The 27,960-nt window shown below is 39.1% G+C and overlaps 2 protein-coding genes and 1 non-coding gene across 5 annotated transcripts; 1 reads left to right on the forward strand and 2 right to left on the reverse strand.

Moving 5' to 3' along the window:
* Positions 1 to 308: 308 nt before the first annotated feature.
* TRNAL-AAG (transfer RNA leucine (anticodon AAG)) lies at positions 309 to 389 on the forward strand. The gene has a single exon. It is a non-coding gene; the product is annotated as a tRNA-Leu (tRNA).
* LOC137966486 (fasciclin-like arabinogalactan protein 11) lies at positions 333 to 1,598 on the reverse strand. Its single transcript, XM_068813118.1, has one exon. The coding sequence runs from the start codon at positions 1,407 to 1,409 to the stop codon at positions 672 to 674; it is 738 nt and encodes a 245-aa protein (XP_068669219.1). The 5' UTR covers positions 1,410 to 1,598; the 3' UTR covers positions 333 to 671.
* Positions 1,599 to 3,508: 1,910 nt separating this feature from the next.
* On the reverse strand, positions 3,509 to 26,162 carry LOC137965638 (RNA pseudouridine synthase 5). Of its 3 annotated transcripts, none has more exons than XM_068811916.1 (14): positions 25,838 to 26,162; positions 25,649 to 25,706; positions 24,825 to 24,852; positions 24,699 to 24,745; positions 24,055 to 24,145; positions 23,738 to 23,921; positions 21,903 to 21,990; positions 12,932 to 13,016; positions 12,587 to 12,662; positions 10,201 to 10,268; positions 9,717 to 9,786; positions 9,105 to 9,183; positions 4,211 to 4,304; positions 3,509 to 3,794 (listed from the first exon to the last, which is right to left on the reverse strand). In XM_068811916.1, the coding sequence occupies exons 1-14, from the start codon at positions 25,953 to 25,955 to the stop codon at positions 3,720 to 3,722; spliced, it is 1,161 nt and encodes a 386-aa protein (XP_068668017.1). In that variant the 5' UTR covers positions 25,956 to 26,162; the 3' UTR covers positions 3,509 to 3,719. The 3 variants fall into 3 exon arrangements, with proteins under 3 accessions (XP_068668017.1, XP_068668016.1, XP_068668018.1); XM_068811915.1 differs by having other exon boundaries at positions 24,825 to 24,855; XM_068811917.1 differs by lacking the exon at positions 21,903 to 21,990 and having other exon boundaries at positions 23,719 to 23,921; positions 24,825 to 24,855.
* Positions 26,163 to 27,960: the final 1,798 nt, after the last annotated feature.

Here is a 27,960-nt window from a genome sequence, read left to right on the forward strand (position 1 = left end):
GATTTTTCTACTAAAATCTTTATATAAAAAAATTTATAAAATTTCTTAGTAAGGCACTAATAGGATTTTATACGGAGGATTTCTTGGGAATGTATATCCTAGGAAAATTATTTCTAACTTTGCGCAGAGCCTAAATAACGGATGGAAGACTACCTAATTTCATGTATAATGTTTAACTTGGTTTTATGATCCCCTTGAACCAGGAAATTCTTAATTCTTTATAAACAAAGGCTACATTTTGGTAACTTTCATATAGCTAGAAAAGTTAGTGAGAATAAGTTTTGTGTAATTTGCTGCTTAACTCACGTGTTGAGATGGCCGAGTTGGTCTAAGGCGCCAGATTAAGGTTCTGGTCCGAAATGGCGTGGGTTCAAATCCCACTCTCAACATTCCATTTCTTTTTTTACTTTTCTGTTTTGTTATGATGATCAAACTTCTCATCATTTTCTTGGATTCGTCCAAATTACACACAGCGCTGCTGCTTGCTCTTTCGACGATCACAATAATGTAAGAATCATCACAACTTTACAAAACCATCCCATGATCCCCCAAAAACATGGAAATTTTCATGGCATTTCCCTTCCCTCTGCAGAAACTACGACTTCAGCACACAACTCGAATCGGACTTTGGAAACGACGAGACATTGCAGCCTGAAACACCTAGTAATTGGTCACAACCAGAGGCTCGCCAAAACAGCCATCGCTACTGGCCACACCGTTACTGTACCCGGCCCCACTCCAGAAGCATCAGTGGTTCCGTCGTCTGAGGCGGGCGCGCTGGCCGAGTCCGACGAGTCGGAGCCCTTCTTGGGCTTCTTCAGCGGCGACGGCGCCGGAGCCGGTGACTTGGATCCGAAGATGTCCAGAGGGAGCAACACTTTGTCAACCTGGTATATGGCTAGCTGCCCGTCGGTGTAAATCGTGTTGGCCACCGTGGCGTCGTCTACCCCGGTGGAGACGTTCACCTGGTTGCCCGAAGTGGTGACGTTGAGTGGGTACTCGCCAGCGGCGCTGTTGCCGGCTTGGGTCCGGACGGGGTTGCTCACGGTTTGGAACTGCGACACGGAGAGAAACGTGGGGAGGATGTGAAACTGAACGAGTGAGACCTTCTCTTGATCGGTGAGGGAGTTGAGGGTCCCAGCCTGGAGGGAGGAGAAGGCGTTATCGGGAGGAGCGAAGAGGGTGAGACCCTGGTTGGAGTTGTTGAGCTGGGTGTTGATCTGGTCGGCAATCTGGGTGACTCTGAGGAGGCGGAGAAGGGTGGTGAACTGGCCGGCCTTTTCGAGGATGGCGCTGATGTTGGTAGGACCTGGGGGAGCAGGAGCCGGGGAGGACTGCCCAGCGGCCGGACCGGTGCACAAAAACAGCATTACCAATACAGAGAAGAGGAAGAAGGAAAGGGTCCTCATGTTATTGAATTCCCGATCTGGATCAGTTATAGGTAGTTTTCTTCTTCGAAAGCTGGAATCCGGGATGCAGTGTGGAAGGGGTTTGAGAGGGTTTTATGGAGTAAGAAGAGAGGGGAAGGTGGCCGGATCCAATCTGGGTGCCATCACCATGCACCAACCGAGATTGGACATGGGACATCAGCTGGCTGAAAGGTGGTAAAGCCATTAATTTTACGCTTTCGTGAATCAGAGGAGATTAATTAGCGTAGGTACTCCGTTGCTCTCAGACCGGTCGGCACCGCCAGCCACTCCGTAACCATTAAACTCGTTTTCCCTTATGAGGCACAGCTCTGCAACTAGGGCCTCTGGAAACCAAGATATTGCTACAATGGCTGTCCGGTGAGCTCTTTCTGGTTTCCCTCTCTTACTCATTAAGAACAAATGAGTTCAACATTGGCAGATTGAATGAAGATCGCACTCATATCTGGTTCTTATAAAAGTAAAACTACTCTGCATTTGAAGATGCTATTGTGAACTCAAACCCAATGCTTCTTACCATTATTTCACTTGTAAAATTTCTGAAGGAATTACCTGAATCAGACTAGCTTTTAGTTCCTTTTCAACCGGTTAAACTGGCCGGTTCAGTTTAGTTCTTGTCACACTAAATGAATTTTTAAATACAACATGAAATTCATAATATGTAAATGGAACGTGAATGGTATGTAAGAATCAATTTCCAGAAGAGCAGAGATTTCGATGGAAAGTCACATGCTCTCTCCTAGACCAGATCGTGAAACTTTAATTCCTTTTTTTCCATAAAAAGAGTGGACAATTACAACTGTCTACTTCTTCTGCATTTAAGTAAAACAGCTTCTTAAGAATGGGTAATTGCTCCCAAACAAGTATGGCATTGTTCGATCTTAAGTATGAAACAGTTGTTAAGACATAGCTAATGAAAAAACCAGAGCATCGATGTCTGGCAATTTCTCCAATAGGTGGAAAGTATCCTTCAGACAAATACACAGTGAGGGCCAACGTTTTTGCCGGTTAATTATTTGTGTTTCATTACCGAGGTTGGAGAAGACGCCTTATCCAACAAAAAATCCATAATTAGGCCGATGCAAATGGCATCTCCGTCCCAGTAAACTCACCAAACCAGCCTGTGAGGGCGACCACACCACTGGAGTTTGCTTCTCTTTCACATTTCCTGATTGTCTGTCACTCACTCGGATTGCCACCACCTTAAGGAAGGACTTTTTCTATTTGATTGATGAAACAAAATGATCTGAATCATGGGACACGGCTGATAGGCAAGAAACGTGAAAGCAGCGTTGTCATTCGGTGGCAGTGATGACCAAATTAAATTAAACTTTTTAGTGAGAGGCGCAGTGTGAATTTAAGTTGTTCCCCGGTAGATAAAGGGTGGTATAATAATGCATATGTAAGTCATTCAATAGAAAGTTGATAAATTGAATGTGTTTTAATGGAGCTGGTAATGGTAGTGAAGAAGCATCCTTTATTAAGAGAAGGCTGAAAGAAATAGTACCAAAAGAAAAGATTGGGAGTACAAAGTGGTTGGAAGTTAAGGGGGGTTAGTCAAAATGACTCATGACATGAAGATCAAGCGCATTACTCAATTCATATCCTGATGTCGTTAGGGAGCGCCAAAGATCATGTCATGTATATGATTATCCATAACTCATGAGTTCATGTCCCAAGAGTAAACGGCGAAAAGCGTTTTCCGCCCGATTTTGAGAATCATGTACATGACACTCACGGGACGCTCTCTCGGGCCTCTGTCTCTCGCTCACCGTCGCTCTCATTTTCGCTCTCTGGTTCCCACAACCCTCTCTGGTTCCTGCAACCCTCTCTTGTTCTTTGCTCCCTCTCTTGTCTCCACCGTTGCACGTGAAACTGTTTTCCAGTGCACATGAAATCATCAACACTAACACCAAGTGCGAAGATGATCTTCATGTACATGACTGACATGATCTTCATGTTAGATATGAACTTGATCTTCATATATCCATTTAGGGGACTAACCCCCCCTCCCCCCAAAGTAACTCCGGCATCGAAAGAACCACTTGCGCCTTGCCTTGCGGTTAATCATGAGCCAGGAAACCATCTTAATTATTTCAAAACAAATCCCAACAATCCAGAGAATAGATAAAATAAAAGAAAAGCAGAAGAAAATACAAAATCTAATTAATGATTAACACTGCAAGTAAAGATTTTTTTGCCTCTTGATTCTTAATTAATATTTGGTTTATAACCCTAAAATATGTTCTGGGTTCTCTGTTGGCAGCAATACCATGACTATGAAACTTAAATTTATCTCCCGCAGCTTCTCTTTGTTTCTTCTGATGTATGGAGTGTTGGTGGCAGTGGAGCTTCCACTTCAATCACCTGTTCAAAACATCTCTTGTAACGTAAACCAAAACACAAGTCTCCTCAAAGGTTCATAGTGGAAGACACCCCACTGCATATACACACCCAAAATAATAATAATAATAATAATAAAAATAAAACAAAAAAATAGTTGATTTTCACCATCATCTGTTGAGTTATCAAGGAATTAAAGATGTTCTCTATTTTCCATTATATCCGTAAATTTAGAGCTTTTGTGTCTTATTTGAAAGACAGTTTGACATCCCATTCAAAGCTATATATTTAACGAGCAAAATCATGGAAGCCAAGTACCAGTTAACTTTTGGATTTCATGACTGCCACACATGGTAAAGAACTAACCTCCCTCCCAAAAAAAAAGTAAAAAATAAAAAATAAAAAATCAAGGGGTGTAATGTCATGTTCCCACTTCATACCTCTTCTTTGGTTGGATGACAAAACACAAGCCGATGGGCATGCAGATGGTAGCCACAGTCCCCAGGAACAGGCTTCAATGGTCTTGGATAACCGCTGCAAAAAATTTATTTGGGAAAGAAAATGACTAATGTCATCACAAGAGAATAACTCTTGGGGAGTTCAAATTATTGTGACTGGAATTCTCATTGTCCAAAAATAGAGGTAACTAACAGAAGTATGCTTTTGAGAAGGTACTAATTTGAGGGTGTCAATTTTAGGTGATTACCATTATATTGCTTTACCCATCCAATTAGGTGCAGAAAAAATTCTTATTCGTCCAAGGATTTGGGCAAAATTATCCTTCATCTGTATACCTTTCATTAAAAGGAATAAGTACAGGTCAACGGCCTTGGATTTCACATTACAAAGGTAACTAAGTAACCTCATTCCACCTAAGATAGTTTGGTTATGCTTTTTTGGTTTGAGTACCGTAAAATTAAATGGAAGAGATAAAATAGAGAAGAAAGAGGTAAGAGAGAAGAGGAAAAAGAAAATTCAGAAGTGCTATAGTGTGTGACACTCTTCAGAAGTGAACCCAACGTACACTATATATAGACGAATACTCTCGTAACCCTAGAGGGGAAAATCAAGCATATAATTTACCTAAAATATCCTTGACACTTACAACGTTAACACTCCCCTTCAAGCTAGAGTGTACATATCTAGAAACCCTAGCTTGTTACAAAAAATCCCACGATCTCGTTTTCCTAGAGCTTCGGTAAACACATCACCTAGTTGATCAATAGACTTGACATACGAAGTAACCACCGATCCTCTCATGATAGCATCTCTCATAAAGTGACAATCAACTACCACATGTTTAATCCTTTCAAGAAATACAAGATTACTTGCAATGAATATGGCAATTTCATCGTCACAATATATAGTCATAACCTCTTCAATAAGGAAGCCCAATTCTTGTAACACAAAATTCACCTACAGAATCTCACTAACTATATGACCATCGTTCTATACTCAACCTCTACAGTGGAACATGCAACTACAACCTGCTTTTTGCTTTTCCAACTAACTAAATTGCCTCCAACAAATACACAATATCCTAAAGTAGATTTTTCTATCCAGTTCAAAACTAGGATAGTCAACATCAAAATAACCAATAATTTGCAAATGTTTATGTGGCTCATATAACAACCCTTTTCCTGGTGCACCCTTCAAATATCACAATATTTCTAATGCAACTTCTAGATGAGTCTTTCTTGGGTGCTCCATAAACTGGCTAACCCTACTCACTGCAAAGGCGATATCAAGTCTAGTCACTATGGCATAAATAAGCTTGCCTACCAACCTCCCGTACATAGTCTTATCTCTGAGCTCATAATTGTTCTCCTCATGGAGATTATGGCCAACTTTCATATGAGTTTTGGCAGGTTTAGCTCCTAACAATCCAAATTCATATAGTATATCAGTCACATACTTTGTTTGAGTAAAAACAATACCTACCTTGTTCGATCCTAACGAAGTATTTAAACGTCCCTAAATCCTTGGTTTGATAAGTGATTTGCCACATGGTCTCATTGATACCCTTTTTTTCAATGCCAAATTTGCACTATATCATCAACTACACAATCAATACCACAATTCTAGTTGACCTCTTCAATACAAACAATGAGTGATCACAGTGACTTCTAAAATCCCAAGGACATCATCACACAACTGAATTTTTCGAACCACACTCTGGGACATACTTTTCCAGTCTCCCTCTGAGCAATATATCGAAGACATTGCTCCACATACACCTCCCCAGACAAGTTTTCATACCAACAGGCATTTTGAATATCAAGTTGGTATAATGGCTAGCCCTGACTAACCATGGAGTAGTTTAGCGTAAACACCATCATTTACTTGAAGTTGCTCACACTATGATGATTCATATGAATGTCCCCAACTCATTTGAGGTGATGCTAATTTCATTGCATGTTTTTTGACCAATAGGATGCCTTCTTCTGTTTGTGAAGGTAAGATTCCTATTCAGGTCCCATTACCATCTATCCCTTTGTTTCTTGTATCACCCTGTGTTTGATTGCATTTGTTTTGCTCATGTTTTGGGGCCTACCAAGAATAAATTGTCTCCTCGGGCTATCAATTGTATCTTCTTAGGGTATTCTAAAAAATAGAAAATAATATAAATGTTTTTGCCCATCTACCAGGAAAACATTTATATCTGTAGATGTTACATTCTTCGAGAATGTCCCCTTTTTTAGTCTAAATCTTCAAGGATGGTACCAACTATTCCTTCAGACCCTGGATCGATTATTCCTCTGCCAGTAGATGAGTGCATTCGACATTCACAAGGTGCCACTATTGAGAAACCTTTGCAAATGTATTGGTGTAGACTAGAGACTTCTTCTCATGTTCTAGATCCTTTTCTCACACCGGACCATGACTCTGAACTGTCTAAGGATCCTAAGGTAAGTGACTTACACCTTCCTATTGCACTCTGGAAGGGTGTCAACAAAGGTCCTTGTGATCCCTTGTCTCACTTTGTCTCTTTAACTTCCTTGTTTGATAGTTACAAGAAGTTGGCCTTGTCTATCTCTACTTGCACTATTCCTTCTTCAGTGTAGGATACCCTTTTGTCCCCCCAATGGAAGCAAGCTATGGATAGATGTTGAGATGGAAGCATTAGTAGACCGAGGAACTTGGCAGTTATGTGACCTACCTCCAAGGGCTACAGTTGTTGGTTTCAGATGGGAGTATAAAGTGAAGTATAATGCAGATGGGTCCGTTGAGAAGTATAAAACTAGACCGGTAGCTAAAGGGTACACCCAGACATACGGTGTTGATGTCTTTGAGAATTTTTCCCTTGTTGCTTGACTATCTTCTGTTTGTATACCAGTGTCTATTATAGTGAATCAAGAATGGTCCATATGCCAACTAGATATAAAAAATACTTTATTGTACAGTGATCTGGAAGAGGAGGTGGATATGGAGTAACCATTGGGATATGTTGCTCACAGGAAGAAACATAAAGTATGTAGACTCAAGAAATCTATTTATAGCTTAAAACAAAGTCTGCGGACTTGGTTTGAAAATTTTAGCCAAGTGGTGATGTCTATGGGGTTCTCTAGAAGCCATTGTGAGCACTCTTTGTAATGAAAAAATTATATGGGATTATAGTATTGCTGGTGTATATGTATGATATTATTATGTCAGGCAACGATATTTCTAGCATTGAAGAAGTTAAATCCCACTTGGCAACACACTTCCAAACTAAAGATCTGGGGCTACCAAAATACATTTTGGGGATTGAAGTGGCAAGAAACAAAGAAAGAGTTGTCTTGACACAGTGGAAATATATAATAGATATGCTACAAGAATATGATCTTTTAGGAGCCAAACAAGTTAATTCTCCAACGGAGGTTGGCCATGATCTCTATGAGGATCAAAGTGCATAACTGAATGATAAGACAATATATCGAAGATTAATGGGTAAACTTATATATGCAACAATCATTAGATCCGATAACTCATTTGAAGTGAGTGTAATGAGTCAGTTTATGGAGCATCCAAGTAAAGTCCACTTAGAAGTAGCACAAAAAATTTTAAACTATCTAAAGGGGCACCAAGAAAGGGTCTTCTCTAATATTGATTATGTTGGTTTCAAACTAGACAAGAAGTCAACTACTGGCTACTGTGTTTTTCTAGGGGGTAATTTAATAAGTTGGAAAGTAAAAAGAAAAATGTGGTCGCTCGGTCTAGTGGTGAAGCCAAGTATAGGGCAATAATCCGTAATGTCAGTGAATTGATGTGAGTGAGCTCAGTCTTATAGAAGAGGCTTCTACCAGAATGAACCTATGAGCATGTTTTGTGACAACCAGGCAGCTATCTTTATTGCTAGTAATTCGGTTTTTTATGAGAGGACAAAGCACAAAGAGGTAGACTATCACTTTATTCTGGATGTCGTGTTGAAGGAGGTAGTCACCCCATTTGTTCAATCTAGAGATCAACTTGGAGATGTTTTTACTAAGGCACTAGGAAAGCGTGAATTTTTTACTTTTTGTAACAAGCTGGCTCTCTTAGACATATTTGCTCCAGCTTGAGGGGAGTCTAGGAAAACAAGTCTAGGCATATTTTGGTCATTTCATCTCATTAGTAGATTTACTCTTCTATACAATCTTGTTCTATATGTTGAATTGTATCTATGGTTCAACTTTCATGCACATAGGACATATAAAATGGGAGATATAAGAAAATAAGGCTTGATTGTTTGAGGGCATTAACTTAAAGAAACTCACTTAATTTTTTATTTTTTTTTTGGGGGGGGGAGGGGGCGTCGCATGACCCCCAAGAAGCTCTAATTTTGAGCTTTTCTCCTCTCTTCTATCTCTCTCCCATTTCTCCTCTCTTCTACTTCTCAATCTTCAATTTTCACATCTACTCATAACACAACAACCAGAAAACAATCAAAACTTACAAAAATTAACAAAAAAATGGCATGCCCCTCAACAACCTAACTTTAAATTGAGTAACAGAGGGAAGTAGTACAATCCAAATCGCAATGAAACACCTCTTATCACCACCCTGTGGCCAGACTAGTTTGTGCCCACAACAACCTTGCATTACAGGATTTTTTTGATAAACTATCATTTCACTATAACTATCACCAGCTTTCTCCCCTCCATTTAAGAGGAAAATGAAAAGGAAAGAAGCTGGCCAGCCTGACACAGTGGTCATCTTGGTGGGTTTGAGCAGGTTCTCTTAGTTTGATACCAAAACTTTCTTACTGGCTCCATTACCAATAATGTGACCTGAAAATATTTCACTAGAAGCATTCCTTTGTTTTTTTTTAAAAATAATTACTATTTTCTCACATGAAAGGTCAAACTTCCATACCCATCTTTGGCAAAACTGGTATCTGTACATCCCAACTCGAGGCACTCAGGATGGCCACCGATAATGTAAAGTGGATCTCCTGTTAAAAACATTTAACAAAAAGTTAACTGTGGAATATGGTTATTAAATAACTTGGACTCTGTTTATACAAAAATTCAATTTATCACTTCTCCATGTTGATATTGAAAGAAACTTCTCTAACCATCAATTATATGCTGTTAAAGGATTGTGACTAATACTGATCCCTAGTAGTAGTTTTTCCCTTGAATAGGAAACCTCAATATGATAAGAGAAGAGAAGCTCATGGAATCCAGCATATTTAGCTAACTTTTATTTTTTAGGAAAGAAAATGTCATTTGGTTGGAAGGACCATAGTCAAATCTAAGGCTTCCCAATGAGATTGCAGGATCAAATCCATTATTACCAAAAGTTGAAAAATGAAATTTTTGCTGTGTCCATAAATTTAACTGTGAGTAACTGAAACATGCATCTTTCAATCTCGTGCGTTTCATATCTATGAAGTAATGCTCCCAGAATCATGCGAAATGTGTAAATTAAAAGAACGGTGTAAACACACAAACATTTACAACTGAAAAGAGACTGAATACATACCAACAAGTGGATGCCCCAAGAAAGCCAGGTGAATGCGTATCTGGTGAGGCCGTCCTGAGTGAATCTCCACCTATGAAATTATGACCAAAAAACAGAAAAAATATGCACAGAAAATAAGCCGGTTGGATGGAAAGATCCTCTAATGCATTTAGTCCACCCATGAAGTGGCATATTAGAGAGTGGTTTGGGGATTTCAAATGAGATGAGTTGAGCACCTAGATTAAAATACAAATTGACATTGCAAAAGTGGCCTAGGAAATCCAAGAGAACACAAATAAAGAAGCTAGCAATATCTACACCACATGGCTGGCATCTACTAATAACAAGTTCAAGAAGTACTGTTCTTCTATCTCCATGTTGTCCTCCATCCCCAAAAAGATTTAGTAATTGTAGAACATAAATTGGATAGACAAAAATCTTTAAAATGATAATTTTAAATGAAAGATAACAATATTCATGCTGTTCACATATGTTCTAACACCACCTGAACTAATGTTTGGCCTCTTTGCACATCTCTCTCAAGAACACTAACTTTGCTCCAAGCTGGTTTTCCTGTTAAGTTACAAAAAAAAGGAAGATACCATTGGTACAAATAGAATGTTATAAAGGAAAAAGAAACCTCAATGAAGAGCTGAAGTGGATCAATTCAGTTGCTACATTGTCAAGGCAAAAAGCACCACTAAAGACCAACTAAATGGCTCTGACCAAGAAAGAGTTGCTAAATAATACTCTAAATCCAACATAAACTCAAAATTTAAAGAGGAAAAGCAGTTACTTCTGTATTGACAAGGGTACTAAGGTCTCAAGTATTAAACCAGAAAACTCCTATAAATGGGATGTTTAGATGTTTAGTATTAAACCAGAAAACTCCTATAAAGCTTAAATATATTAGGATGAAATGCCAATCCCATTGAATGACGACTGGAAATCAGATAATTATCAAGTGATGATGTGGATTGTCAATAGTGTAGAGCCTAAGATTGGTTCACAGGCTACGACTTATAGAACTGTCAAATGAATGTGGAAGACTATTCGAACTCTTTATTCTCATCAAAGTAATCTAGCAAGGATTTATGAATTGCATTTTCAATATTATACTATGATGCATGGAAGTAAGAGTGTCACTGACTACTTTGGTGAGATGCAAGTTGTTCTTCAGGAAATTAGCATTGACCATCCCTTTACTATCGATGCAGAATGTCACACTGCAAGTTTTAGCTAGGATTCGATCCTAAAGCTTTGGCATGTGGCCTTGCTTACTTTGGGTGAAAAGTAGGCTAGTAAGCCTTCATTTCAAGAGGAAACAACACCAAAATGAAGAGAATCAAGCTTTGATAGAAACAGGGTATTCTTTGCACGAATTTTTTAGATGAATACATCAAGTTCATTGGAAGATGGGTTCGAGCCCACACGATCAAGAAAGGCCCACACATCCAAGTGTGGAAGATGGGCTCAAGCCCACAAGACCAAGGAAAAGGCCCACACAGTGGTGGCATGATGGTAAATAAAGAGTCATCTCATAAAGATGGCATTAATGTAATTAGTTTATGATTTATATCTCTTATTCACTCTTAATAGGGTGAAGGGTATTCTTGTAATATGAATACTTTTGATATCTATAAATACAACTTAAGGGGGAGAGTTTGGATTAAGTCCATCCCCTAATCGTCCTCCTATTTTTTTCCAAAAGAAAAAAAAACAATTATGTGAAGTTGGGTCCAAGGCTCATCCCAAAATGACTAGCCAACATATGAAACCTCTTTCCCAATAAACTCAAGATCTTTGTAATCACTAATCCATGTGGGACTATTCCTTAACACTCCCCCTCATAAGTAAGGCCTATTTATAGGCAAATTAAGGATAAGCCACCCGTATCCATATCTTACATAAACCTATGAGAATTTGCCACATAAGCAAGGTAAATCCCATCTTATTCAAATTCAAAAGAGCCATATCCCATGTACCCTTATTTGTCTCGAACAACCCTATCCCAATCCCATTTGGATAGGTAGAAGTCAAATTTCAAAGTTCAAACCAAACAACCAACTTGCCAGCTTCACAGCCTGCCAACAAGTTGTTGGCCGTACGCGTCCGTGCTGGGTAGGCTGCATGTGCATGGGCCCATACGCCTGCGCACTGTGCTGTGCCATGCGTGCCCCGAATGCGCCTGGGCAGCAGTAACTGGCTGTGCACGCCCCTTTGCCTCAGCTGCTGCAGGCACTGTTGTTTTGTGCCAGAGTCGTGTTTTTGGGCCCTGTGAAGGTGTTGTTGCCCCCGGGTGGGTTTTTTTGAGGATTTGGAGTTGCCATCCCTTTTTGGAAAGCTATTTCTGATGGTATTTCCAATGCACCCATATTTGGCCCCGCCGTGTCTTCTCCCTCTGGCACTTCTAACTGTGTATCATTGAAGCTTTAAGGAAAAAAGAAAATCAGATGCAAGTGGCTTGGTTCTTACACAGTTTAGGACCAAAATATGATACTATCTGAGAGCAGTTATTGGCAAATGATGATGTGCCCACTTTACAAAAGGGTTTTTTCTAGAGAATTTTTGGCAATCGGAGTTTTCTACAAAGAGAAATCAATATTTGAAGCAACAAAGGTTAGACAATAGAAGAGGTTTGAAGAACAACAAAAAACTTCAATTTTTTAGGCATTTTATGCCATCAAGAAGGATATTTTATATGACGCGTTATATGTCAAAAGGAATATCTGTAAGTCTATTTTCTAACCTATCAAACCAATTCTCAATCTAAGTTTGTTGTAGCAAACACAAAGAACAGAAAACTTTAAACAGTTTGTTGTAGCAAACACAAAGAATAGAAAACTTTAAACAAGAAACGGGAGAACGAAAAGAAGAACTCAGAGAAGAACCTAATGAAGAGGCAACATAAAGCCCTGTTGCCACCCCAGGATACTGTATTGTTCCAATTGGCTGCTTGATCACAACCTGAAACAAACAACTGACATTCAGATTATCCACCCCCTGCACCCAGATTTTTTAAATAAAAAAATTTATCTGTTCCTTCACCCTGACTTTACTTTCATTGTGAAGAAAGTTCTACAAAGAACATTAAAATATATTATAAAGATTGCTTTGTAAGTAAGAAATTCCAATTGGAAACATATCAGTACAGTTTAAGGTAGAGAAAGATGTATAATTTACTGATATTGTCTGGTCATAAAAGAAAAAAATGCATTGTGAATGACAGTCTCTACCTCATCCACTGTAATTATCCCCTGGACTACTGCTCGATACACTTTTGAAATTCGTCGAAAACTGGCATTGTCTACAACTGTATTTCTGCATATTAAAAAATGTAAATGGTGTTAGAAAGTGCTTAAAGTGTTGTGAAAAGCCGTTGTGAAATGTAAAAAGTAAAAAATTGGAGAGGAAAGAGAGACAAAAAGAGAAAATAGAGAGACGAGAGAAGAAAGAGTGCCTGAAGCAGCACTCATTGAAGGAGGAAAATGAGCCCCCTTCTTTTTTATTAACTTAAGTGAGACATTAAAAAATTACAATAGTGTCCCCCCCATAGCCTCTTCCTTCATAACTTAATAAATACAACTCCAAATCTCACCAAATTCGGACCATAAGCTCCTAACATGAAACATAGCTTGTAGCTATCTCCAGATACGTATACTGGTAGAAAGAAATGACAAAAATATTATCATATAAATTTTAACATTCCCCCTCTAGCTGGAGCATATATATATCAAAAAGCCCCAACTTGTTAACAAAAACCCCAAACTCTTTTTTGTCCAAGGCTCTAGTGAAAAGGTCACCAATCTGATCAGTAGACTTAATATAGTGTAACTATTGTTCTATTCATCACAGCATCATGTATGAAATGACAATTCACCTCTAGATGTTTTCTTCTTTCATGAAAGATAGGGCTACTAGCAATGAAAATAGCAATCTGATTATCACAGTGCATAGTCATGGGCTTTGGAGTATTAAAACTCAACTTTTGTAGTACTGATCTGACCCACATAAGTTCACTGACAATATGAATCATTGCTCTGTATTCAGCTTCTCCACTTGAGCCGGCTACTACATTTTGTTTCTTATTTGTCCAATTCACCAAGTTTCCACCTACAAAAAGACAGTACCCTGTAGTAGATTTTCTATCCAATTTTGATCTTGCATAGACTGCATCTATGCCTTAATCTTTAGATGACCATGGGATTCATACAATAAACCTTTGCCTAGTGCTCCCTTTAAATATTGTACTCCTTAGAGCTACCTCTAAATGAAGCTTATGAGGAAATTCTATAAATTGGCTGACCATACTAACTGCAAACAATATATTTGGACTTGTAATGACATAAATAAGTTTACCTACCAGCCTATGATACATGGTCTTGTCCCCAAGTTCTGCACTATCATTTTCATGAAGATTATGACCAACTTCTAGAAGTTTCTGCAAGTTTTGCCCCTAATACCCAATACTCCCGTAACATATCCATCACATATTTTCCTTGAGTTAACACTGTTCTTACTTTACTATTGGCAACCTCAGTGACCAAAAATACCTTAGTGACCCTAAGTCTTTAGTCTAAAAATATTTAGCAATATGCATCTTCACTTATTGAATTCCTTATTTATCACTACTTGATATAAGGAATCATCATAGGGACATCTAGAAAAATCCAATGTCATAATTACCTTGCTAAACTTTTCAAACTATGCCTTGGGACTATGTTTAAGACCATAAAAGGCCTTATTTAACTTATGTACCTGTTTAGTACCACCCCCGCGCATCATATACTAGGAGGTGCTCCACATACACTTCCTCATCCAAGTCACCATATAAGAATACATTCTTAATGTCCAATTGAAACAATGGCCGATCCTGCTTCACTCCCACTGAAACAAGAATCCATACAAATGATAACCGGGCTATATGGGAGAAAGTTACAAACAATGAACATCATAGGTTTGGGTATATCCTTTAGCCAAAAGATGAACTTTATACCTTTTAAAAGATCCATCGGCATTGTACTTCACTATGTATCAACGACATTCCACAACTGTAGTATCATGAGGCAATTTACATAGTGTCCAAGTCCAATGGTCCAATAGAGTATCCATCTCTACATCCATAGCCTATTTCCACAAAGGAGACGACAAAGCTTCCTGCACTGAAGAAAGAATAGTACAAGAAGAAAATGACAACGTAAACTCTTTAAAGGACTCAAACAGGAAATGACAATAAACAACTAAAAAATAGGATAGCGTGTACATGTATGGATGCGTGTACACACAACTGGAAGATGTAGATCACTTACCTCAGGTGCCTCAGACAAAGGTGCTAGTATAGGTTGCGGAGAGAGAGTCTTCTATGGTGTCATCTTATGTTTTCTACATCAATACACCTGCAAAGGTTTGGATACTTAAGCTAGTGCTATGGGAGTAGGAATATCTTCCATAAGACTAGGAGCAAGAGGATTTGGATGAAAGGAAACACTAGGTAGAGAACCAGACACGTGGAAATGTGGAGTATCTTCAAAAAATGTAACATCAAAGGACACAAGTTTTTCTCGTAGATGGATAACATTTACATTGCTTTTGTGTGCGGGAATACCCTAAGACAACATATTTCACAACTTTAGGAGAAAGTTTATCAACTATTGGACCAAACACATGCCCAAAGCAAACACAACCAAATACTCAAGGACACAATGGAAATAGCTCAGTATCAAGCTAGAGAATACTAAATGGAATTTATTCATAGAGCACGGAAGAAAACATTCTATTAATAAAAAAGCATGCAGTAAAAACTGCATCGCCCTAAAAAGATTTAGGGAGATGCATATGAAACAATGATGTGCATGCAATCTCAAGAAAATGGTCATGTGGTTAGAGGCACCGGAATCAAAATACCATGGCTGAGTAGAGATTTTCTGCTTACCTGAGATACCATAAGTAGAAAAAGCAGATATGATCATCTGTTGTACCATTTCAGGAGTGAGAGTGGTCGAACTCATAGGTGCTAGAGAAACCGGAAGTTTAGTGACGGGGACGGCAGTCGTCAATGCTGCAGAACTAGAAGTACCAGTGGAAGTATAATAAGTTGTATTCTTCTTCTTTTCAAGGCGAGTAGGGCAAGCTGCGATGAGATGACCCGACTTCTTGCAGTAGTTACGGGACTTCTTGGGGCATTCTCGAGCAAAGTGACCATATGCCTTGCAGTGGAAGCACTAAACAAAACTCATGTCCCGACCCTTATTTTTCCCTTGTGCTACATGAGCCACAAGAGCCAAGATATCAGTCTGGACTCGATGTTCCATCCCAGCCTAAGTAGCAATGCGCTGCTCTTCCCTCAGAAGTTGACTCAAACAGGCATCCAATGATAGCACTAGATGACGATTCATCAGACGTGATCGAGCAATCTCAAATTCTGGACGTAGCTACATCAAGAATTGGTCCGTTTACTGGTTACACATATATGGCTTGTACTGTAGAGAGAGCAGCAACAGGGACATTCTTATAAGCAATATCAGTATAGTAAGCCCACAGATTTTGGAAACCCGAGAAATATTCTTCAATGGAATGGCCTCCTTGTGTGAAATTTGCCATTTCATTTTCGACTTGAAATCGACGCGCCGTGCTGGTTTGGTGATAAACCTTGTGGAGATAATTCCCCATATCCGTTGCAGTTTTTAGGGCCTCAGATTAAGGACTAGATGAGGCTCAATGGATCCAAGTATCCAGGTCATGACTCTAGTATTCATGGTGGTCCATTTTGACAACACTTCAGCATCGCGAGGTGCCGGATCACTCCCATCAATATGACCCCATAAATCTTTTCCCATGACAAATAACCGGAACTGAAATTCCCAAGCACTGTAGTTCTTATCCGTCAACCGAATATGAGCGAAATCTAACTTGTCTGTTGACATGATAAGATCGAAATTTTGCTGAGATTTTCAGAAATACCACCCCGCTAAAAAATCCAGATTTGCCCCTACAGCTGCCAACAAATTCCAGATCTACCCCCGCAATTTTAAAAATTCCAAATCTGCCCCCACGATATCAGAAATTCCAGATCGACCCCCACAATGTCAAAAATTCCAGATGTGCCCCCAAAGTTTCTGAAAATTACAGAAACTACCTTATGCAAATAATTTCATTCCAAACTTACGAAAACAGTACCGGCCGACGTAAAAAAAAACAAACCTGTCCGTTCTCCTTTCTGGCGAGAGACACTCCTTGGAGATTGGACATAGAATTCCGACCACTCCTCTGAGCTCGAACGGTGTTTTCCAACCACCCCCGAGAGTTTTGCCGAACTTTGAGTCATCAGACAGAAGTTCGTCGGGCAGAAACTCTTCGGACGGAGATGATTTGATCACTCTTCGGACAGAGCAAACTCTGATAACATGTCAGCGATGATTCCCAACAGTGAAACAAGACCAACAGATTAGCTAAGGCCAGAGTTTACGCTCTAGTCTTCACGGGAACGAAAACGAAGTGTGTCGAACGCCAACTAACGACACAGCGAGAGCTCACAGCTCTTACGACAGTGGACGAAACCACCACCACCTCATGGGACTGACTGTTAGAGTTTGCGGTCTGGGTTAAGTGTTGTGCTTTCCACACCTAACAAACCGGTCTTTTGGGTTGTATTGGCCAGGCGTCTAACTCATAACTCTGAAGTTAAGCTCGCTTGGGCAAGAGTAGTACTAGGATGGATGACCTCCTGGGAAGTCCTATTGGCTAGGCGTTTGACTTCTCAATCGCACTTCTGGGGACTTTTTTGTAGACCTCGTTGATGCATGCCAGATTAAGCTTCCGCCCGATAACTATTTGGCTACTTATGAGAAGAGAATCACTGGGAAGCTTCTGGATGGGTAGATGACGGAATTGAATGGGATTCGGGTTTGGGCTTTCTTCAAATGGTGGTACCTCACCGGTATCCGAACCAGTGGTGACAATTTGGTTTTTGACGTTGGGGTGGTGACAGCCAAATACCCCTCTAAGAATTTCAATGAGAGTCCACAGTGTAATGGCCAGAGATCTTCCTCTTAAGACTTTAGAGGAACTTCATTGCTACTTCAGGGGAAACATGGAGTAGGTAGCCTTCATGTCTCAAGCTAAGTCCTGCTTCCATATGTAACTGTCTAAATAGTTAAAACTTTCATATAGTGTGTAATTTATGGCTATAAGCTAAAACTGTTATGTTGTATCCAGTGTATCAATTGTTTCTAGTTCATATTTGTGACTTCCATGGAATAACTCTCTTTCTAATGTCATGAACTTGCAAAAAAAAAAAAAAAATGACCTCCTGGGAAGTCCTATTGGCTAGGCGTTTGACATGGTATTAGAGTTGGCGCCCACGTTCCGCGTTCGAATCCCGGAGTGCAGCGGTCAGAACCCGAGAACGGTGGGTGTTAGAGTTTGCGGTCTGGGTTAAGTGTTGTGCTTTCCGCACCTAATAGACCGGTCTTTTGGGTTGTATTGACTAAGTGTCTGACTCGGGAACTCTGAAGTTAAGCGAGCTTGGGTGAGAGTAGTACTAGGATGGGTGACCTCGTGGGAAGTCCTATTGGCTAGGCGTTTGACACTGATGGGACAATCCAAACGGAGAGCGTCACGCTCTCCGGTCTCTCAACGAAGACGATTGCGCTGGAGAAAATGAACAGTCGTTCTGAAATGCTCTCCTCCCTTCCTCGCCTTTCATTAGCTATTTAAGCTTAGGTTTGAGAGATTATTACAAACTGACCCATGGGCCCAATAAAATGCCCCCAACCCATTAAGCCTACTCTAAATACCCTATTTACATAACCCAAATTGTACAACAATTATAATTAGAAATTCTATCTAAAATACAATGCACGATATCGTAACAGGATAACATTTACATTGCTTTTGTGTGCGGAAATACCCTATGACAACGTCTTTCACAGCTTTAGGAGAAAGTTTATCAACTATTGGACCAAACACATGCCCAAAGCAAACACAACCAAATACTCAAGGACACAAGGGAAATAGCTTAGTATCAAGCTAGAGAATATTAAATGGAATTTTTTCATAGAGCACGGAAGAAAACATTCTATTAATAAAAAAACATGCAGTGAAAACTGCATCACCCTAAAAAGATTTAGGGAGATGCATATGAAACAATGATATGCATGCAATCTCAAGAAAATGGTGATTTTTCCTTTCTGCAACACCATTTGTTGTGAATTATACACACAAGGAAACTGATGAATGATGCTAGCAGATTGACAAAAAGAAGTAAATTTGTTGTTCATAAACTCAAACCCATTATCTGTATGCAAAACATGCAGGGAAGCACTAAATTGAGTCTCTATTTCACTATAAAAAGTTTGAAATACATCAAAGACCTCAGACCTCTCCCATAGGATATACACCCATGTAGATCTACTAAAATCATCAATAAATGACACAAAGTACTTAGAGCCAAAGTTGCTGACAACAGGACATGGTCCCCATACATCAAAATGAACTATTTCAAACAAGTTGCAACTAGAAGACTAACTAGGAGGAAATGATGTTCGCCGGCGCTTCCCTAGTTGACAGGACTTGCGCTAAAACTGAGATGGAGATGACAATGCAGGAAATAATGGGATAACTTTGCTGGAGACAAATGACATAGTAGAAGATGCCACTGGAAGGGTGCACCATTGACATGAAGAGCAAAAGATGCATGTGATGACGATTCCTCCAAGTGATGCAATCCATCTCTCTCATGCCTTGAACTAATCATCTTCCTCATCTAAAGGTCTTAAAACACACAATGAGTAGGATAGAGAGTTATAGAAAAATTTGAAGACTTTGTGATTTGGCTTACTGAGAGACGATTGACAGAAATTTAGGAAGTAAAACAACGGAATTTGGAAACAAAGAAGAAGCAGGTTTAATAGATCCTACTCCACTAACTAATGAAGATGAGTCATCAGCAAGTGTAACTTGTTTACATGGCGAAGATTGACTAAGATTTGAAAACAACAACGACATACTTGACATATGAGATGAAACAACAAAATCAATAACCCATGTAGATATGGGACGCACATGTAAAACTGACTCACTTCACCTAGCCCAAGTAGCTGTAACAGGAGCGGATTGAGGAACATACATAGAAGCTGAAGTCAACCAGGCCATTACTTGAATTAACTGTTGCATTTCATCTAGACCACCATGTACAATATTACTTACAAGAGTTACAGAGGTTTCACTATTTCCAAAATTACTTACTTGGTTATCTTCAGCTTCCTAATCATCATTCATTGAAACAGGAGGACCTTCTCTCAAGTATTTAGTCTTCCTTTTGGTTTTTAAATATATCCAAATAGATTTTGGCCAGCTTAAGTAATTCTGGCTATTCAACTTCTCTGTAGTTACTACAATTGTGTCTTGTCCATCTGAATAACCTGTCTCCTTAGTCGGTGTAAACATTTCAGCAGAATCAGCTATCTCAAAATCACACAAAAGTAAAAAATAAAGGTATGCATAGGCTATGAGGGCCCCACACAAGGCAATTAGCGCAGGAAAAATAGCAACACTATCTTACACCAATTCAACCACCAACAGACCAAAGTCCAAGCAATAACACCACAATTAGGGAAAAATAGGGATGATGTCCCCTTTCAGAGAGGTGACACAGATAGTAAAGGGCCTACTTGGGCAAAAATTGGAATGCTTCCAACAGTAGGAACCTTTAAGGGCAAAAGTTTTTTACAGAACTAATATAACCAGCCCATTAACCTTGGGTTATGGCCTGACTTTTAACTCCGATCAGACAAAAATGTGGAAATTCCCCTTTCCTGGAATATACAAACTTCAAGAAGAGTGAAGAGGAATGCCTATGAAAGTCTAAAACAGGACCTTACTGCTTTGAAACTAGGTAAAAAGTAAGAAATTGGAGAAGAAAGAGAGAGAGAAAGGGAAAATAGAGAGTAGAGAGAAGAAAGATGCCTGAAACAGCACTCGTAGAAGGAGGAAATCGAACCCTCCTTTTTTATTAACTTAAGTGAGACATGTTACAAAAATTACAATAATGTGCCTCATAGCCTCTTCTTCCTTCATAACTTAATAAATACAACTCCAAATCTCACCAAACATGGACCATAAGCTCCCAACATGAAACATATCCTATAGCTATCTCCAAATACGTATACCAGTAGAGGAAAATGACCAAAATGGTCTTCCAAATATTTTAACACGAAATAGATAATATTTGAAAAGAAATAAATGATTTAAGCAAGGTTTGGAAAGTAAATTGCTGGCAGGAAAATGTCAAATTGGTGAACAAATAGAAGAAATGAAATCAGTGATAAATACCTTTTCTTCAACAAAGAAGAATTTCCTGCTTCCTAGACAACATGGGGGAGTATTTAGTGTGAGAAGATAGGTCCATGTTTCACAAGGGAAATCGGGTTCAACATTCAAAGTGCTATCAAGTGAGCCATACAGATGGCCTTGAATCTTTCATATATAGCAACAAGATTCTTGAGCTATTTATCTTTCATCCGGTCATGTGGATTTGTTTTGGCAGACACCATAAGTCGAGTTAAGTTAGCCTCAGCCAAATGAGTCAAAAGTTCAAGGAATAAGCAAGGTTAACAGGAAACTTCTAATTCAGATGCACTTGCTGTCAGAGCTAGGTGGTTCCGGTCCACCTGGGTTAGGACACCCACCGTTCCCGTTCCCGTCCGCTTCCGCCGGTATTCGAACGCGGAACGTGGTGCCCAGCTCTGATACCATGTCAAACGCCTAGCCAATACAACCCAACAGACTGATTTGTTGAGTTGTATTGGCTAGACGTTTGACACTTGCTTGGCTACTACTATTCAAGAGTTGGATTTTTACCAAAAATCAGACCAAAAACAACTCTGACTGATAGGATTATCTAGCAAGTAAATCCTATGCTTGAGTAAGTTGAGCTCTTCATTCAGTTTTTTTTTAAAGAAAACAAATATAGACAGATTAGATTGATAATGAAATGACACATTTTGGACAAGACAACTTTAAGGCTATGAAAGGCACAGCCTGAGCTCCCATAAACAAGATTCTGGTGATTCCGTTTTCTGCATCAGGGCTTTGTTGTTGTCTCAGCAAGACCATAAGTAACAAGCAATACTTCAAAGCAGAAAATCCCAATGAATACACTTAGTGTCACATGAGAACAAAGTTTGAATGATATGTCTTTCACGTAACTGGTTTGCCTTAACACTAGAGGTGCCATCAGCAAAATATGCAGCAAGGCGAGCTTTGGCTAGCTTTGTCTTGGCACAGAGTAATACACCTAATTCCAACAGTTCAGTGAGTGTCCAAAATCATGGTGAAAATAGAAAACTATAGTTTCATATGATGCAGTAAGCTAATCAATCATTAAAAAGTCTCACCACTACAACAGTAACCAGCATAAGAAATTAATAAAGAGGTACTGGAAGATTACATAGAAGCATAATAGTCTTAATGAAATACCAAGACTAAATGGAGAAAGATTAGATCAGCTAACGATGCATAAAAAACGAAGCCCAAATTCTGATTCTTAAAGCACCCCAAAACCCGTCTTTCCTTTAATTTTGAAGAAGGCAAGCGAAAAAGTTATATTAAGAGGCTCCAGAAGGAGAAAAAGATTAGCACTGGTCAATACAAAAGAGGACAAACCAGCAAACAAAAAACAAAAACAAAAAGAAAATCAATCTAGCCAACAAGAACTTGACAGGCAGCTCTACTTCTGATCCTTTCTTTCTTTCCTGTCTTCTTTTCTTTTCACCTTAATTTTTCGGAAATATTAGTCAAAATGATCATTAGCTCAATGTAAATCCACCCAAGTTCAGTGTATGGCATACATGGGTAACGTGTTTTCCAGGTGATCTCTGTCACGGTATAGTTTCAGAATAAAATGTTTGAGAATACTGCATCAACAAGTATAACAATAGAAATAGTTCCCAAGAAGGAAATGTTGTGACATGCTATCCCAATTATATGGATTGCATAAAGTTCCATTTACTAGTGCAAGCTTCTAATTTTTCCTATGAAAAAGATGCATACTGAAACAACAACGAAGAGGAGATAAGGGTCCACAAAAACATACATGAAAAGCATTGTTATGGTTAAATACAAACAGTATAAAAAACAACTAGAACAATCTTTACTGTATCATGGAGCAGAGATGCCTAATGCATGTAACGTTCTCAGTCTTAATTTCAAAAAATTAAGAAACAGGACTAAATTAAGCATACAAATATTTGTTTGTTGAAAAATGCAAAAACTAAATATTTCCATAAATCACACAAAAAAAAAAAACTATAAAACAGCTAGTATCTTTTTCCATGATGTGCACTTTCATATTTACTATTTTGATGTGAGGCCTGCTCACCTTACATGAGACTACTACACCGATGTGCATAATAGCACAGACACAAGTTAACATAATGAATGCAGACATGGTATGTTTTTTACTGGGTATCTTCATCTATTTCACATTCTGCATTAAGATGGTTAATGCAAATAGACTGCAGGGGAGATGTGTGAGACCTTCAAATCTTTTAGAAGGTACATGTGAATAGATATTTTCTGGGGCTAGAGGGAGAAGAAAAATGCAATTTTCTAGGGTTTGAATCTAAATAGCAAAATCAACAATCCAAGACCATTTTGAGTAGGAAGAACCACTAAGTAGCCCTAGAATAGACTGTGATTAAAAATCCATGAACTCTTTCAGTATAAACAACCACTAAGTTGCCAAGAACAGACAATGTCACTAAGTTGACAAGTGTAGCCTTTTAGTCCATCCTCAGGCTTCGAATTCACCAATGTTTTGAGGAGCTCCATCAGCCATTAGCTTCATTACTTCAATAAGACAACAACGGGCAATAATGGGAATTCATTCACCAGAGAGTTTTACTTTGTGACCCAATTAGAAAACATAACAAGAAATTTAACCACGATGAAAGACAGAGGTCGTTTCTTACAAGAAGTTAGCATAGCAATATATAACATTTTTTTGAATGGTGGCAATAAACACCTATGAAGAAATAATGAACCTGAAGTGCCCCTTCCCAACCGATGAACAGGGACAGGATGATTACTATGGCCCTTTAAATTTCCATACGACCCCAACAAAATAGTGTGTTTTTCAGCTCGCCACAGGAGCTGAGTCAAAACAGTTCGTTCTTGGAAAAGACCTCCAGGTAGAACTTGAAGACCCGAGGGTTTATTTACTGCCAGCTGAAACATAAAACAACAGATATGTACTTAGTAATAGCACTTACATTCATAAAGAAATTGAAAACCATATGGTTGCAGATACTAGCAAACTCAGATATCCTAGACCTAGCTTCACAGATTAAGAAATGTTTACCACATCTTCATCCTCAAAGAGAATGTCAAGTATGTATGGTGCATCAGGCTCTCTCCATGGCTGACGGTGATATAGCAGTTTGGAACCAGCCCTGCAACAATCAAAAAATTCTTCCACAAATCTAACTCACCAAGGTTACCAAGCCATTATTAAGAGCCTTTTTCTATAACCCCCAACATTCACCCATATCATATGGGAATGAATTAGCAGGAACTAATGCCAAAAAAACTCATGTGGGTACGAATTAGCCTGAACTGATGCCAAAAGTACTCAAGTTCATTATTTATGGATGTAAGACAAAGTTCCCATCTACTCAAGAATTGAGAAAGTCATCCAATTCTCTTAACTAGAAGCCAGTTCAAAGAAGCAACAAGGTACACAAACAACAGTTCCCTACTTGCTCTCAACCAAAACTTAAGTGCTGCAAATGAGGCAAATTTGCAGAATAAATCATACTCAAAACAAACATGAGAACAGTTTTTATTAATAGCAAAAAGGACTCTAGCTTGTACAACTGCCACTAGTAATTTCATAGTAAAGAATTAAACAAGCATCCAACCTACTGATTAAGATGGTAAACTTAATAACCATACTCTGATAATCACTTGAAAACATCAGGACGGAAAATATAAGTCGGCTTCTACCTGAGAGTGGCATCTGGATCGGTCACAACTTGATTATCAATTGTTATCTGAAAAATAATGAACCATAAAATATTTAAGCTTCAAAGAATGAAACTGATATGGAATGCCAAGTAGCAGGTAACAAACCTGCCCATTATGGATCCGCTGATTCCATCTGCTTTGATTAGAGAGGAGAACAAGAAAATAGTCAACATTCCAACCCAAATTTCTTCAATATTCAAATTCGAAGTCTTGCATTACTGATTTAGCATGAAAACATATAACAGGAACAGTAAAGACCATATAACAGGAACAGTAAAGATCACAGCAGGTAAGCCAAAAATGGCAGCTCCATCCCGTAGGAAATTGGGTTACCCTAACAAATTGGAAACATTTGATCAGCCACTCAATCAATAATGGAAGTCTTAGCTTTTGACCATTTGCATATCAAGTTGAAACTTCACATATGTTGTGGATTGGGCCCTTGGCTCAATGGATAGATGGGGTTTTCCAGAGTGAGATTTAGAGACCAAGTCCCACCAGGGGTATTGGTTGTAGTGTGCTTTGTGTAATCTACATTTAAAGAAGGAAACTTCCCAGGTGTAGTAATAACTTAGATGCCACTAGATCCTCCCCTTGGATGACGAACAAATCGTCTGGCTACTCTAGTTAACCTACTGACAGGTGACAAGGTACAGGCAGGTTATATTCCCAGTTGTAGTAACAAATTTTCTCCTTAAGTCACAAAAAAATGTCGAGTTCAGAACAGGCTACAGTTAACCTGATTGACAGGTGACAAGGTACAGTCGGGCTATATGGACTGCGGACTTCAGGTTCCGTAGATATGTCCCATGTACGCATCATCGATTAGGGTGCAGGTAGATATGTTCCGTAGATGTTTCCTAGTGCGTACATATTCATGTCTTTACACCCAACAGATCCATGCAAGTTCAATGAAAAAAAAAACTCACCCTTGCAAAGGAGCTGAATTTCTGTACTTGGACGAGTAAAACTGGATGAGAGTGGAACCTGTTCAATTCAAAAATTAAACAAACAATCTACCATAACTAGTCATTTAAAAAGTGGCTTTATACAGGAAGAAACGCATAACAATGAGATAATGAAAAGAAAAATCCAGCATAGAACAAAAACAGAGAGACATTTATCTGCTTCTTTGACGACGTCTGTGTAGGTAAGTCCGTCGTTGAATTCCGGCCATACCAACCCGAAAGCCTCGGGTGTTGGCACTGTTCTCTCCGGTAAAAGTGTTGTCGACATTTTCCCGCTTGCCCCCACGCTAGTACAGACAACAGCCCACGTCAGAAACGCGAAAAATTCCGCCCCTGGTATTTGTGGTATTCATCATTCAGACCGACACTTCAATTAATCGTCAATGCGATTTCGGTGTTTAGGACTCCATCTTGGAGTTTCCATTACCCTTTTCTTTTGGCGATGCAGACGAGCTAAAGATGCAACAGTTACATGGTTACCAGTTTCAGTTTGATTATAAACAATTTTTCAATCAATTACCTGTAGAAAAGAGAATCTTGACCTTCTTCTTACTAAAAGAAACTAGGGGAAAACCGATGCATGGGAAGAAAATGAACAGAAAATCTCAATAAAAAAATTAATTTGAAGTTTTTATTATTAGCACAATATAGAAATTTTATCATAATTTATTTTAAAAGTTTCACCTAACTCTGTTTTATTCTTAAATATCTAAGGGTTTATGCACACGAGATTATAATATTCTCTATGAATAAACTAATTCTATTTATTCTAAAATTTTAACTATTTTTACTTTCTAAAATAATTAAATATAAAAAATTTCTTCATATGCTTAACTAAGGGTATGTATGGAACCCTTAGAAAAGAAAAGAAAAGAAAGAAAGAAAAAGAAAAAAATTATTTTCTCAGATGCTCATGGAAAATAAGAGAGAAAACAAAAGAGAAATGTAGTTTCTCTTATTTGTATACACAAGGAAAATGGAGAAAAAAATTATTCAATTCAACCAAGTTGGAAAAATATTTGGTTAAACTCATGATAGATAATTGTTTGATCATATGTAACTTATTCCTTGCCACCCAAAGGGATCGACCAATTTGTCTAGGGATCAACTGTTAGTTGAATTTTAATTATTTTTTTATTTTTATCCTTCCTGGTTATGGATATTGTGTATCCTAAATTTAACATTTATCTATCATAGTTTCCTCATAATGCACATTTGAGGAAGAAGCATGCACCTCTTCCCCATCGACATCCGTGCCCACTTACAGCGTCGTCGCCACTACCTCCATTTTGATCCATACAAAAACCCTATAACCGAGGCCCCACACTAAAAAAAAAAAAATCTCAGAATATTCACAAAAAACCATGTTTCTTTAGATAGATCCATCCATGCATGGCTACACATGAAGGATTAAAATAATACTTATTGGTACCAATGTGTTGATCTCGTGTTAGGTAGAAGGGTTGAACTTTCCTCGGGAAGTAACAATGAAAAGAAATGGCATTACTATGTCACAAATGTGATTCCATCTCACCCAAATGGACAATTGGAAGGAGGCGCATTTCGTGACATCGTCATCGATGTGGGCTGGAGATATTCATTGGTTTTGGGGGAAGGGATTTGGTGAAGCAAGCATGATCAATGTTGCCTGATTGAGAAAATACTAATTAGAAAAGAGAAGAAGAAATGAAAGGCAAAACAAAGAATCATCGTCTATCCAACTTGGAGGGGCCGGTGATGGTTCAAATATTTGTTCTTCATGTAGGGGTGGCTTCGAACCGAGCCAGCTCGCGAGCAGCTCGAGCTCGGCTCGATACCGGCTCAATTCGATTTGGTATCCCTCGATCTAGAGCCGAGTTCGAGATCCGGGATTGGCTCGTTTAAATTAACGAGTCGATCTCGACCGAATCCAGGTTCGACTTGACGGCTCGCGAGCTAGCTCGTTAACGAGCTGAGTCGGGAGCAAGAGCGAGGGGGGGGGAGGATTTTTCCTCCCGTCATCACCGTCGAGCCCCTCCTGTCAGCTGTTGTCACCGCCTCTCTCGTCGTCGACAGCTGCTCGCCAGCTGCCTTTGTGGCCACCCATTCGATTTCTTTCTCCCCTTGCCTTCGCCTTTGTTTCCGTCGTCGGCGCTTCCATTGTCGCCGCCTCCGTCACAACCATCATCCCCAACGACAGGTCCTCATCGGCGCCGTAACCACCTTCCTCTATGTCATCTCGGCGGGTACCTAAGTTTCCCCCACTCCATGTGTCACGAAGATGATTTCACACG

Source organism: Aristolochia californica, unplaced genomic scaffold (assembly GCF_029961685.1).
Source record: "Aristolochia californica isolate CCGP_79_NKW_82.1479 unplaced genomic scaffold, dmAriCali1.0.hap1 SCAF_5, whole genome shotgun sequence".
In the NCBI taxonomy this organism is placed as follows: domain Eukaryota; kingdom Viridiplantae; phylum Streptophyta; class Magnoliopsida; order Piperales; family Aristolochiaceae; genus Aristolochia; species Aristolochia californica.